Raw genomic sequence first — 12,694 nt, 5'->3', positions numbered from 1 at the left:
CCTTTGCTCACCTACCCCAGCACATCTTTAGGTCCCAATTCAACAGCAGTGTCTCGCTTGAGACACAGAATGCCTTCCCTGACACTCCCCGCCCTAGTTGGGACAGGGCCCTCTTGGTGCCTGGAAGCTCCGTAAGGGCCGGGACCAGGGTAACTGCCGTATTCCCAGTGTCTAGTACAGGACTGATACGTAACGGCCAATAAATCCATGTAGAGTGAATGGAACAAACAAACACATGAAGTTTCCATTTATTCCGCGATGGGTTAGAATGAGCATCCGAGCCAAAAAAGCTTGCTGCATTGTTGCCCAAAATTGTGTCCAGAGGTCTCAGAACAGGCTTACAGAGGGAAGGAACGGCCAGAGTTGGGCTCACACGTGGACACTGAATCCTGAGGCTGGACGGCCCAGCTGCACAGGTCCAGGCCTGGGTCCTTAGAGGCAGGGCAAGCTCTGCTACTAAAAAATGGCTAATGGTCAGAGGGAGAGCAAATGTTTCCCAGCCAGGGCAGGGGGTAATCAGTTGGCTGGGTGGTAACTTGAGGTCAGGGTGGACACCAACCTAGAGGAACAATCAGGGCCCCAGTGACTCCTCTAAATCTAGAGAGGTGGAAATCCTGCATTTGTCTCCCCTATTACTGCTCAGAAGCCTCCTTTGGTCCCAGGTCACTAACCCCCAATCACTCCCCACTGGAATCAGTTCCAATTCCTTGCAAGGCCCTATCCCTCCCTGTGACATTATCTCAACCCACTGTGATCTGTCAGTCATGTGCTTTTTCTACCTTCCCTCCAAAGGCATCCTGGGCCCTCCAGGGTGGTCTCCATTCCTGAGTCATTGATACCTATGACCTATCCACCAAGTACCCTATCCTGATCAACTTGCCGAGTGTGTGGGCCACTGATGCTTCCTGCTGGTGCTCCCGGTGCTCTGTTGGTGACTGAAGGATGCATGACATCATCCTCCAGCAACATGTGGGCCAAGACATCTCTCCATCATAGGCCAGCTATTGCCTTCCATGGTCCTGGCTGAGGAGGAGCTGGAGAAGCAGCTCTGCCAGGCTGGCTTCCTGGGCTTGGAGGACAACAGGCCTGGGATGGCCTTAACCAGCTTCGAATGGGTGACGCACCAGCAGCAAGCTCTTCTCCGTGCTCAAGGTGTCAACCTCATCTTCCTCAACCCAGCTCCCTGCGGTGGCAGGTCCTGAGGGTTGGAATGCTGTCATTGGCCAGCTGCCTCACCACCACTGAAGACCCTGAGCAGAGTTACCGTGCCAAGGGATCTGTGGTCATGAGCTGTCTTCTCAGGACTGGTACCCACCATGCTGCAAAGATGCTGACTCCATGCTGTCCAGATCTGACTACCGTAATCCTGACGGTGGCAAACAAACTCCTAGGGCTGTGCTAGCAGCAATGGGGGTGAAACCTTCACCGAACCTTGTATTGGGTTGAATGTTGTCCCCCAAAAGTATTATGTCCAACTCCTAACCGCCGGTATCTGTGACCATGACTTTATTTGGAAATAGACCGCTGTAGAGGTATTTAAGGATCTTGGGATGAGCGCATCATAGATGAAGGTGGACCCCAGATCTGATGACTAATGTCCTTATGTAAGGAAGGGGGTCTGAGACACACTCAAAGGGAGGTCATGTGAAGATGGAAGCAGAGATTAGAGTGGTGCTCCCACAAGCCAAGGGACACCTGGAACCACGTGAAGCTAGACAAGGCAAGATCCTGCTTGCTCCTCAGGTACTGCTGTTTTTGGCCATAAACCTGTCCTGGTCATGGGAGAAACTCAGGCATCCATCAGAGACAAGCCGCCCTGCCCTTCCCCATAACAGAGGAACATGGCACCAAGTCCTGGCTCTGTGTAGACTTGTCACTACACCAAGGTGACCGGAGACAACTTTTCCCACTGCCTTCTTTGACCTTGAGATTCCTTCCCTTGTGCTGGTCTGCATTCAGAAATTTGAATGTGGTGGTGGTTCCTGCCTGGAAAACCAACAATGAATCTGTACTGAGGATGCACATCCAGAGCTGAAGGCATTTGACAGGTGGTGCCGAGGTGTTCCTCCCAATGGATTTCTCAGTGACACTGCTTCCATCCAGTCTTCATCCCCTCACCTCAAACACAAAGTCCAAATGATTTTGTGTAGGTCTCTTTGTCCCAGACCTTGGACATGTCTGGGAGAGGAGTTGAGGTTGGAAGCCATCCGTCAGGTCTGTCTCTTGTCTCCACTAATACACACACTTGACGGATCCCACGGGAATTCTGGTCCACCTGAACGTCTGCACCATGCGCCCCGATCCCCAAGCTGGGAGATTTGGTATTGGGGTCTCCCCGACTCCAGAAGGAAACAAAACTCCTTGAATGTTTTTTTTTTTGGGTGCAGAACACTTTCCTTTCACCTCCCCCAAGGCAAATCTTCATCATTTGAAGGGACACTGGACTTTCTGCCTCAACTGAGTGATTCTCAGTCAATAGTTTGCACTTCTATCAGTGGCCATGGTTACCAAGCCCTGGAACCCAGACCTCGAACAGCGCCTGCTGAGCAGGTGAAGAGACAAGATGGGTCCCTGCTGAGATGCAGCCCCAGGCCTCACCGCAGGGCTCTTTCCAGGCAGGTGGAGTTGGAACCTGGGTAAGGCCAATCCACACACTGTCCTGACTCTCTCCCTGAGGCAAAGCCAGAATCGAGAAGGGTTGCTTTGGGGGTGGGTTCCTCCACCTGTGCACTGCTGATATTTAAGTGTAGAAAGTTCAGTACCATCCTTGGCCTCTACCCACTAGGTGACAAATGTCACTCAAGCACTGCAAAATTGCCCAGGATCAAGAAGCACTCCTCCAGAGAAACCTGTGAGAACAGGGCTGAGCCACTGAAAAGAACCCCAACAGTGCACTGTGCAGAACACACTCGCGGGGGGGTGGGGGCAGTACCAGGGAAAAGGCTGTGGCCGCTGCAGACACAAAGTGCCATCCCGGCTAAGATGGTCCTGTGGCTAATTTCCCAGACCTTGGGGTCGTTCAGCCAGATTCAACTGGGGTTTTTCAAATTGGGTTAAGTGGAACAAAACTGACCAAACCTTTATTCCATAGTGTCTTGAAACTGCGCTTAAAACTATACCAGAATTAATGGAGCAGAAAACAAAAAGCATGCTGAATTGTGTGAGCAAACCCGCCAAAGCAGTGTGGGCCTCCGCAGGCAGCTCCACAGTCCGTCGGGATAGCTGGCACATGAGGTGACAAGCTCCCAGTTAACTGGATTTCTGGCCCGAGCCACTATGAGTGAAGGTGTCTAGAGGCCTAGAACTGGACCTTCTCTGGTGACCAGGGACTGCCCTGCTGCCCCCGCCCCACTTTCCTGTGCTGGGAACAGAGTGGAGGAACCTGCCCATCCCGCTGCTGGTGGGCCAGACACCCAGGCCTACGACCGGCGCGGAGTTTTGTTTTCTTTATTTGTCTACATTCAGCTTAATTCAGATGTACTGCCTGAATGATCCAGACATACAAAAAACAAAACAAAACGAAAAAACAAAAACAAAAAAAAACCTCACTCTTTCCCATTGGTTTTTAAAATAAAATTTTCACTTATAAAACTGAAACACTAAAGCATTAAAATACAGAAAGCTCGTTTAACTCACTTCACAAAAGCATTAACAGATAACGTATCCCTTCTGTAACTATTTAAAGACAAACTGAGTTAACACTAACACCAATTGTAAATAGACAGAGGGATACTTAACTGCGAAAACTGAAAAAACTATTCAGACAAAAGTCGTAATGGCAACTAACAAACCACTGAAGACACGGAGTCCCAAACACAGCTAAATATGGGTCACAGGACGGGTCACAGGAGTGACCAGCTGCACCTCACAACACGGCAACGTGGACAGGGTGGGGCGGCGGGGGCCTGGAGGGGCCGGTTGACATGTTAACTGTGATGAATAAACTGAATCTTACAACGGGGGGTAAGTGCAGAAGGTACAAATCTTCACCCCTCAGGGGCTTTATCTGTACTGGTAGTTCATGCTGTGATCTGCATTTCTGCCGTAGCCCCCTTGTGATGACTGGTAGGAGCTGGGAGGGCCGCTGTAATTCTGGCCGGACCCCGGGGAGTTGTAGTTCGACTGTGACGAGTAGCCTCCTAAGGGAGAGAGGGGTGGGTTAGAGGTGAGGGGCACAGGCCTGCCCCAGTCAGAAGGCAGGATGCCAGCCAACAACCTCAGCCAAGTCTCACAGCGAGATCGCAGCAGGGCAGCTGAGCAGACTCCACTCTGTCCTGCCAAGTGCCTTTCCAGTGTCACTGGGTCTAGCTGTCACAAGAGCCCTGAGAGGCAGGACCGTCAAACCCGGGTTTATGAGAGATGGGGATCTGCAGTCCCAGAACTGTAACAGGGGGCGGCCTGACACAAGGCTGAGCACACTGCCCCAAACCAGAGCCCCAAATCAGGCTTTGCTTGGCCCTCGCTGCTGTTTTCACGCTGGTGCCAACGTTTAAGAGCAGAGCAGTTTCTGGATGTCTGGCTCAGGGAAGAACCCAAGATTAGAGGTGCGTCTGAGCCCATGTTCTCACAGGGTCCTGCATCTCCCACTCCCTGTTCTTACCCACCTGGAAGCCCAGCGGCAGCTGCCCCAGCGGCCCCGCCTGTGCTGCTATCTGCCCACCCCAGGCCACACCCTTTCTATGGAATCCGTGTTGTGGCCCCTGCTGACTCAGGTCCCCCTGCAGAGCGGCCTATTGCCCCAGGCCCACCTTGTTTGCCTTGGTATGAGGAGCCGCCCCCAGAACCTCCGCCGTAGCCCCCGTGTGACCCTGGGTTGTAGGACGACCCGCCTGAGCCGTAGCTGTTCCCGCCGCTCCGGCCTCCACTCCCACTGTAGTCTGGGGGAGAGAAGACAGCGCGGTTAAGGAGCCTTGACCAAGACACAGCTGAGGCGGTCTAGGTTCCTCGTGTGCGGCCCTGGAAGCGGCAGGTCCTCGGCAGATCTCCCTGCCTTGACTGCTTAAATCTGACACACCTCTGTCCAACCAAAGTGCCAGGGACCATGGAGCCCTGCAACGTCACCACGTTCTGGAGCCCAGTTCCATCCTGCCTTCCCACCTGTTCCTCCAACCTCTCCTCTCCCACCCGGCGCCCCCTGCCCGGCCCAGGACAGACAGAACAGCTGTCCTGTCACTAGGAGCGCACACTCATGCGCCCCCAGCCGGGCCACCAACATAGCCACAGCCTACTGGGTCTGTGCATGAGGTGGAAGGAGGGGTGGAGAGGGCAGTTAGTAATTCAGGATCTGCTAGGGGCTGGGTGCAACACTTCTCCAGCCCCCATCTCTGGAGGTGATCTTGCAGTGGCTAGCCGGGGCTCACAGGCTCCATCTACCCTTGGGCCCCAGCCTCAGCCCACTGCCTCCGGGACCTTGGAGAAGGCAACAGGGAGGAACCGCAAAGACCTGGGCTGGGGTGACTCTGCCTCCAGGATTTTCCTAAGGCCTGCCCTGCAGCCAGCACCGCCTGACATTCTTCCAGTCCCTCAAACACAGGTCGGGGCAGTGCTGAGCTTCTGCCACTTCATGGGATGCGCCGCCGGCCCGGACCCCGGCCAGGCCAGGTGGCTCTGGAAGCCAACTCACTGAATTTGCTCTCGTAGCTGTAGTCTGATCCGCCCCCACCTCCGGGGGAGCTGTAGGAGTTTGAATAGGAGGAGTAGTTGCCTTGTCCATGATTATAGCCTTTCTGCTTGCCCTGCGGGGGGCCGTAGTTGCCATACTGGCTCTGGTTGTAGGACTGCTGCTGGCCTTGGTGAGACTGGTAGCCTGAGCCGTAGGAGGGCTTCTGCTGGCCCCCGTGCGGCTGCTTCTTCCCGGCATGTTTCGGGGGCACCGGTGAGTTGTAGTTGTCACCTTGGTAGTAGGAGCCGTAGCCAGAAGAGCCACCACCTCCCCCGCCGCCGCCACCACCGGCATTGCCAGAATGCCCTCCGTTGCTGTAGAACTGACCTAAACAGGAAGGCAGTGGATCAGGTGCAGGATTGGGGGGATGGGGGAGGGGAAGGATAGGGAAGGTAGCAGCTGTGGGCCCTGAAGGCTGACCCACAAGCCCACTGCCCAGGCTGGACAGAGGGAAAGAGGCTGGAACACGAGAGCAGTGGCTTTGGTCCTTCAAACAGCCTGGTATGGGCTGGCCCAGCCTTCAGCTCGACTCACCCATTGGCTGATGACAACAATGGATCTTTGCCAAGCAGCGGTACGACAGCAGCTTTTGCAGTGGATGTCAACATCACAATGACATGGGCTCCGAGAGCGATGACATTCGCCACTAGCTGGCTGCTACCCAGAAGTCCCCAACGGTGACACGAAAAGCAAAGCCCCAGAGAAGCAGCTGGCCACCGCCACCTCCCCGATGCTGTGCTGGGAAGAGGCTCTGCAGTCACAGGCCTGGGTGACCCCAGGAGATGCTCTTTAATGATGCCCCTAATACCAATGTTTTCATTCCAAGAAAACCAAACAGTCTGACTTGGTTCTGGGAGGAGCGAATGGAGACTCAGCCAAATGACTTGGGCATCTCTCTGCTGTGACTGCACAAACACCTAATTTATGCAGTGATTCCAGAGCCTCACGGGGAAAGGAGACTAAGGCTGGGATCTGAACACCCAGGCAGGGGCCTCAAGGTACTGCCTTAGGTGGCCCTCCAGAGGGCCCCTTCTTGTTCCCAGCACAGCTGCCGGGCACAGGCGGGACTGAGCAGCAGGACTGACAAGCGTGCAGTGAGGATGCCACATTCTCAGGCCCTGGAGCCGAGAATGTCACAGTGGGTACCCCCCTCCTCTGGTCTCCAGGTACAGACCCCAGAAACAGGTTTGTTAACACACCGCCCCCACCACTCAGATGGACCGACGGGGGATGGGTCAGCTAAGGCAAGGGGGGAGAAAGAGGACGGGTCACGTGCCGGCACTCTGGCCCAGTCGGGTACTCCCCAGTGTTCACGCAGGGGCAGCGGAGCTCCTTGGGTTCCTGGAGCAGGTGGGCCTGGGCACACCTTTGCTGGTTGGTGCTGCCCCTGCCACAGTGGGGGCTGGTGCCTGGTCCAACCGCTATGCCCAAGGAAAGGGTAGGGGATGGGGACACCCCCGTACAGCCTGTCTGCCCTTCCCATATTTAACACCAATGGTCTCCTGCCTTTAGGATGGGGTTAATTTGGGAATCCTCAAGGGCCTTCCACCCGCTGGAGATGTACACCCCACACCGTTGTGCTTTTGGGCGGTTTGAAAAATAATTTGGATAGAACTGATCTCTGACATCAGTTAATTTTCTCCAGACCCCTCACCCCTACCCCCCAGCCCACTGCTCAACTCACAAAGGCAAAACACCAAGGGGAAGGATGTGTCCCACAACACAAGGGAGCAAACATGCGAGGGCTCCGAGAGGAGGCTGGAGGACAGGACGTCCCCTTCAGACCCCCTCCTCAGAACCCTGCCACCTCTGCTGCCCCGCAGCCTGCACAGGAATGAATGAAGACGCCAAGTACTGAGGGCTTGTTACTTTAACATGTATTGATTTAAAAAAAAATAACGGGGAGGGGAAGTTTTCAACGTCATTTCAGGATAACTATTTCCTGGTATAAAAAGACATTATTCTCAAACAATAACTTTCTAAAAAAAAAAATACATCATGCAATCCAAGTTTTAAAAAGTTTCACTGAATGTTTCAAACCCCTGGGAACAAATTATGCAGTAACCGTTTTGACCAGTTTTTTTTGCCTGAATAAACGCAAAATCTTGCAAGTCAACACAGAGGCAGGCTTTGCTGCAAAAAGAACTGCTAACCAAAGCCCAAACTACACTCACTCCCTAGGGGAGCTGCCGCCAGGAAATGGGGGTCTCAATAAAGAGCCAAAATGCCTCCGTGTGCCTCTCTACACACAGGGAGATGCCACAACTCAAGTGTGTACCCTAAGGTGAGAGGGCAGTAGTTTTCCAGCCTTCTGGAATCTGCTTTGGCCATGTGCCTAGCAGCACAAGCCCCACTGAGGCTCGGCTCTTCACCGGGGAATTGCCCTAAGTATTAGGCTCCTTCTGCTTAATTATGTGTAAACCCCATTTAGGAAAAAAAAAAAAAAAAAACACCCTCTAGAATCGCATGCATTTGCAGCTGTGATTAGGACTTGCAAAATTCCACGTTCTCTCTTCCTTAAAGCCTGTCTGTTTCTTGCAGTAATGATGGAAGCACAGTTTTGATACCTTTGAGAGTTCACCTCTAGCTAAAGCAGCCACAGAACATCGCATCCCCGAACAAGAACCCACCAGAGCATTTACAAGAGGCGGAAGAGGTTAACTTAGCACAATATACAATTCCCCAAGGTTTCCAACGTTTTACATGCTTTTAAAAAAAAGGCCAGCTGCTCTGGATTCAGATGTGGTGAAATCGTTACTGTCAAAGGCATCAATCAGATTTGGGAATATGTTAAAAGGTTAAAAATTCATACAAAACCTGCTGTAAATTAAGACAAAGGTAGATTAAAATGCATTATTATCTGTCTCTTAAATAAAGTAATGCTTTCCATAAAAAGCAATGGTGGGCTTTTGCCTTGATGCTGACCAACGCTGGCTCTAGAATTCTGTGCAATTCTGCACAAAAACGCATTCTCAGAAAATTGTTTTCCACTTATTGTGAACTTCAATATGACCAAGTTCAAAGGCAAATCACGATAAAAACTGCCATTGTCTTAAATTCTGCAGGCTAAGAGTTTCAGACAAGCTGCGGTGACAAGCCACGGTTGAGAAACCCAGTGAAGCACAGGGCACAGCACGGACACTTTGGGTTTTGGAGTTCGAGAAAATTGGAGTAAAAAGTTGATTTTGTGTGCAATACTTTTAGATGCTCTAGGAAGACCCAAAATCATGATAGCCGTAGCAGTCTGTGAAAAAGTCACCTACAAAAGGGGGAGACAGAGCAGAGAAAAAAAATTAGAATTCTTTCGAAAAATGGCACAGAGCGCCACATTTGAAATTCATGTTTTAGATTTCTCTGCTCCTGTAACCCCCCAATGAAGGCTCCTTCTCAAGACAAGAGCTGTGCACTGTCAGAAAAGCATATTCACAGGATTGGTGCTTCGCATGGCTTAAAGCAGAGAAATTTAAAATTTTGACTTTTAACGAACTTTCAAGTCACACAAGTGTGTGTTAACATTTAAAGAGTAAACTACGCTTTCGCAGGATGGGGGCGATGCAGGACCGCCTGACCTAACCACTGAGAACAGCTGTGAGCCGCCCTTCAGCCTCAGGGAGGCTGCTGAAGTGGCCGCCCTGCTCTAACTCAGGCCACAGGAGCTAAGTTGCTGCTTCTTCCCAAGCTCAGACAAAGAGAAACACACACTTACTGTAGCCGGCGGTCGCCGAGTTGCCTCCATACCCGTAGCTGCCGTACCCGGCGCCTGGAAGGGAAAAGACAGGGTCACCAGGTGGGGAGGCTGGTCTGCCTGGCCCCAGATTCTTCAGGCATCTCAGCCGACCCCAGGGGCCCCACACACCCCAGGGAGCAGGCCTGGCCCACAGGGACACTCAAGACAAGGGTCCTCACCAGCATTCAAGTAGCCTCCATGGTTGGCGCCACCAAATCCTCTCCCTCTCCCTCGACTGCGGATGTTCCCTCCTCTGCCCCGGCCTCGAAGGTTGGGGGGCGGAGGCACCTCATTGTGCATGGGGCCCCCCATGCCGAACCCAGGGTTATGTGGCTGGACAGGAGAGAAGACACACAGGTTACATTCACCTCCCACTCAAATCACCAGCAAATACATGCCAAGGCCAGAGATCTCAGGGGCGACCGCTCACCTTAGCAGCAAATTTCGGTCCACCTCTCACAGGCACAGGGGCTCTCTTCTTCTTGTTGGCCTCAAGGGCGAGAGGGGCATCAGGGAACAGTTTTTCTAGTGCAGCAAGGGCGGCATACGCTTTGGCCACCTTTTTGTTTGAGCCAGCACCTTGAAACTTCTGTCCGTCCACCTCAACCTGGGGAAAACAGATGCGTGTTGGGAGTGACAATGCTTCCCTTGGGACAGGACTTTCCATGGGAACGAACCACTCACCTCCATGACAAAGCGCTTGTCATGGCTGCCCCCTGTCTCTGAGATGAGCTCGTACTTGAGGCCACGCCTCTTCTCATTAAGCTCCATGACAGGGTTCTTGCCGTGCTTGGTCAGGATCGGCCCCTGCTGTTTTACGTTCTCAGGGAAAACAGAAAAGAAAACCAACAAACTCAGCTAAGGGCTTTCCAGCAAGTGGGGGAGGCCCCTGCTCCATTTACTCTGCTGTCCCCCTCGCCACTCTTGTCTCCAGAAGTCATCTGTGGCCTTCCCAGCAGTGGGACCACCTCCACCCACACCCTATCTCTTGGGCAAACAGCATGTCCTTCACTGAGGGCTACCTCAGTGTAGCCCCAGACACTAGGTCAACACAGCAAGGCCCTCTCAGTCATGGCTCAATGGCTCACACCCAATTCCCTCCCCAGGCTCCTGGACTGGAAGGCTACTCTCTTCGGGAAATCAACAAGAATCAGTAACCATCCCGGCTCATGGCACACAGGGCTGCCTGCTCCTTCCTGTTGCTCAGCCCAGTACCCACCACGTGCTCACCTCGGCAGTGGGGTCCGAGGGGAAGGCAGCGCTGGGGGTGGAGACAGCTTCCACCACAGGTGGAGGGGCCACCACGGCCGGCTTCGCTTCCGTCTCCTCAGCTGAGTCCTCTCCCTTGCTGGAGTCTCTGCCTTCGGCACCCGTGGGCAAGCCCATGTCCTGTAACACCTACAGAAGGAAGACCCACAGAGCCCCCGGTGAGGAAGGGCTCACACACACAGGTCCCCTTCTGAACCCAGGATCCTGAAGGAGACCCTGGTGCCCAGCCACATTTGGGGACCATGTTGCCTCTCAGTCAGTGATGATGGCATTCTTGCCACATGTGACTGGCCATCGCTCAGAATCTATCTATCAGTGTTCAAACACCCTAAGCCCTGTGCTGGCCACACCCAGGACCTAAATAGGGAATGATGGCTCTACATGGGCCCAAAACCAAGGCCACGTCTCGCTGTGTGGGGGACAGGCACACGTTGCACATCGCTGCCGGCCACACTCACCTTAACAGCCACATGCAGCTTGGCAGTCTTTTTGGATGGTCCAGAGGCCTCGAATGAGTTGCCGTCTACCTCCACAGACATGGTGAAGATGGGGGCATGGACTGGGCCAGTCTGGGAAACCAGTTTGTACTGCAGCCCTGGCTTCAGCTGGTTCAGTCTCATCAGGGCATTCATAGCTTGGGGAGGCTCTGCCTTCTCCTCTGCAGAGAGAGCACAGCATTGTTCTGGAAAGTCAGTCAATTCTGAACCCAGGAGGGGGAACTTCTGACGGACCCCTGCTGCATGACATGGAAGAGCAGGCAGCAGACTGGGCAGCCACACGGGCCCAGGTCCTGCCTGCACTGCTCCCAGGCACACAGCAGCATGCGGTCACCAGCTGAGGCACATCCACCCTACTTGTGTCCTGTACCCAAGTTACATTTAATCATTTTTAAAAGGACTTAAATACCACGTCTGAGAAAATGAATGCAAAAGCAGGCATCTCACCACTCTGGGGTGAACCTTAATTGAAGCCGGATGGAGGCTAAAACTAAAAGGACTATGAATGAATGCTTGTACCTTTCTTCTGAATCTTCTTCTTCTTTTTGCTGGGAGACTTTTCCTCCCCATCCTCCTCCATTGGGCGTTTCATGGGCGTAATGGCATAGGTGGTACTGGGGGGTATTTGAACTGAAAGGAGATCACAATAGAAGCAGCTGAGAATCGAGTCTGGCCTCTACTGGGCATCCACAATGACATGGCTCACCTGGGCATGGCCCACGGCATGCTTACCTATGTAGTCCACTGGGTTTTCATTCTTTGGTTTCTTGGGCATCTTAGAAGGCAGAGGGTCCATACCCAGGACTTTATGGAGCTGGCCAAACGCAGCAAGTCGCAGAGCGTGCTGGAGAAGGGGAAGAGGAATTTGACTCAGCCGCTCTGCGTCCCCAGCCAACCTGTGTGCGCTTACTAATGCCTTCTGGAAGGGGTGGGAGCTGAGGGAGTTGCTAATGGTCTCCCCTATAGCAGCAAGGGGTCCCCCAACAGCCAGGGGAGGGCCTGACAGCCAGGGCCCAGCCTTGCTGTGGGGGAAGGCCAGCCTGTGACCACCCCCCTTGAGAGGAATACAGGAGACCCCAACCTGGGGACTGGTTGCCACACGGAGCCACGTGGTGGGCCTGCAAGGGGAGGACCCCTGAAGCAGTCCACACAGCAAATACATCTCCCCACTGAACTCGGTGCCTGAAAACAGCACTCGAGCAGGCTAAGGGGGCAGGTGATAACCACGCGTGGCGCCAGGGGAAAGAAGCAGCCCAGATTGGGGCGCCCTGTATCAGGCACAGTCCCTTCACCTTCAATCCCCGACCTGAACCTACAAGTCCAGTGGCTACCCTGAGAATACCCAGTAATGGAACTGGAAGCCAGTGATTACAGACTGGGTAGGGCTCACGTTGGCAATGGCGATGACTATACCTGCGCACTCTGTGTGATATCTTCCCGTTGCTGTCTGTCTAGATGCCCAATAGCATCAGTGGCTTCTTTTTCACAAGGGTCATAAATGCCAGAACCATCTGAAGGCAGGAAACAAGGAAGATATGC

General features: G+C 53.5%; 1 protein-coding gene across 6 annotated transcripts in view; it reads right to left on the bottom strand.

The window, feature by feature from the left end:
• Positions 1 to 236: 236 nt before the first annotated feature.
• ILF3 (interleukin enhancer binding factor 3) overlaps positions 237 to 12,694 on the bottom strand; it is a 28,369-nt gene continuing 15,911 nt past the window's right edge. For 2 of the 6 annotated variants that reach the window (XM_032465624.1, XM_032465623.1), the window contains exons 9-20: positions 12,569 to 12,666; positions 11,888 to 11,999; positions 11,675 to 11,785; positions 11,117 to 11,316; positions 10,620 to 10,787; positions 10,074 to 10,211; positions 9,820 to 9,996; positions 9,569 to 9,722; positions 9,369 to 9,422; positions 5,624 to 5,989; positions 4,749 to 4,877; positions 237 to 4,139 (exon numbers count right to left, since the gene is read on the bottom strand). In XM_032465624.1, coding sequence (XP_032321515.1) covers positions 4,003 to 4,139; positions 4,749 to 4,877; positions 5,624 to 5,989; positions 9,369 to 9,422; positions 9,569 to 9,722; positions 9,820 to 9,996; positions 10,074 to 10,211; positions 10,620 to 10,787; positions 11,117 to 11,316; positions 11,675 to 11,785; positions 11,888 to 11,999; positions 12,569 to 12,666 — 1,844 coding nt within the window. In that variant the 3' untranslated portion in view covers positions 237 to 4,002. Of the gene's footprint in view, positions 4,140 to 4,748; positions 4,878 to 5,623; positions 5,990 to 7,522; positions 8,922 to 9,368; positions 9,423 to 9,568; positions 9,723 to 9,819; positions 9,997 to 10,073; positions 10,212 to 10,619; positions 10,788 to 11,116; positions 11,317 to 11,674; positions 11,786 to 11,887; positions 12,000 to 12,568; positions 12,667 to 12,694 lie in introns of those variants that run through there. The other 4 variants (XM_032465625.1, XM_032465627.1, XM_032465626.1 and 1 more) reach the window with 4 other exon arrangements.

Source organism: Camelus ferus, chromosome 22 (genome assembly GCF_009834535.1).
Source record: "Camelus ferus isolate YT-003-E chromosome 22, BCGSAC_Cfer_1.0, whole genome shotgun sequence".
Lineage (NCBI taxonomy): Eukaryota > Metazoa > Chordata > Mammalia > Artiodactyla > Camelidae > Camelus > Camelus ferus.
The sequence above is the reverse complement of the archived record's forward strand: the minus strand, read 5'-3'. Positions and strand labels throughout refer to the sequence as shown.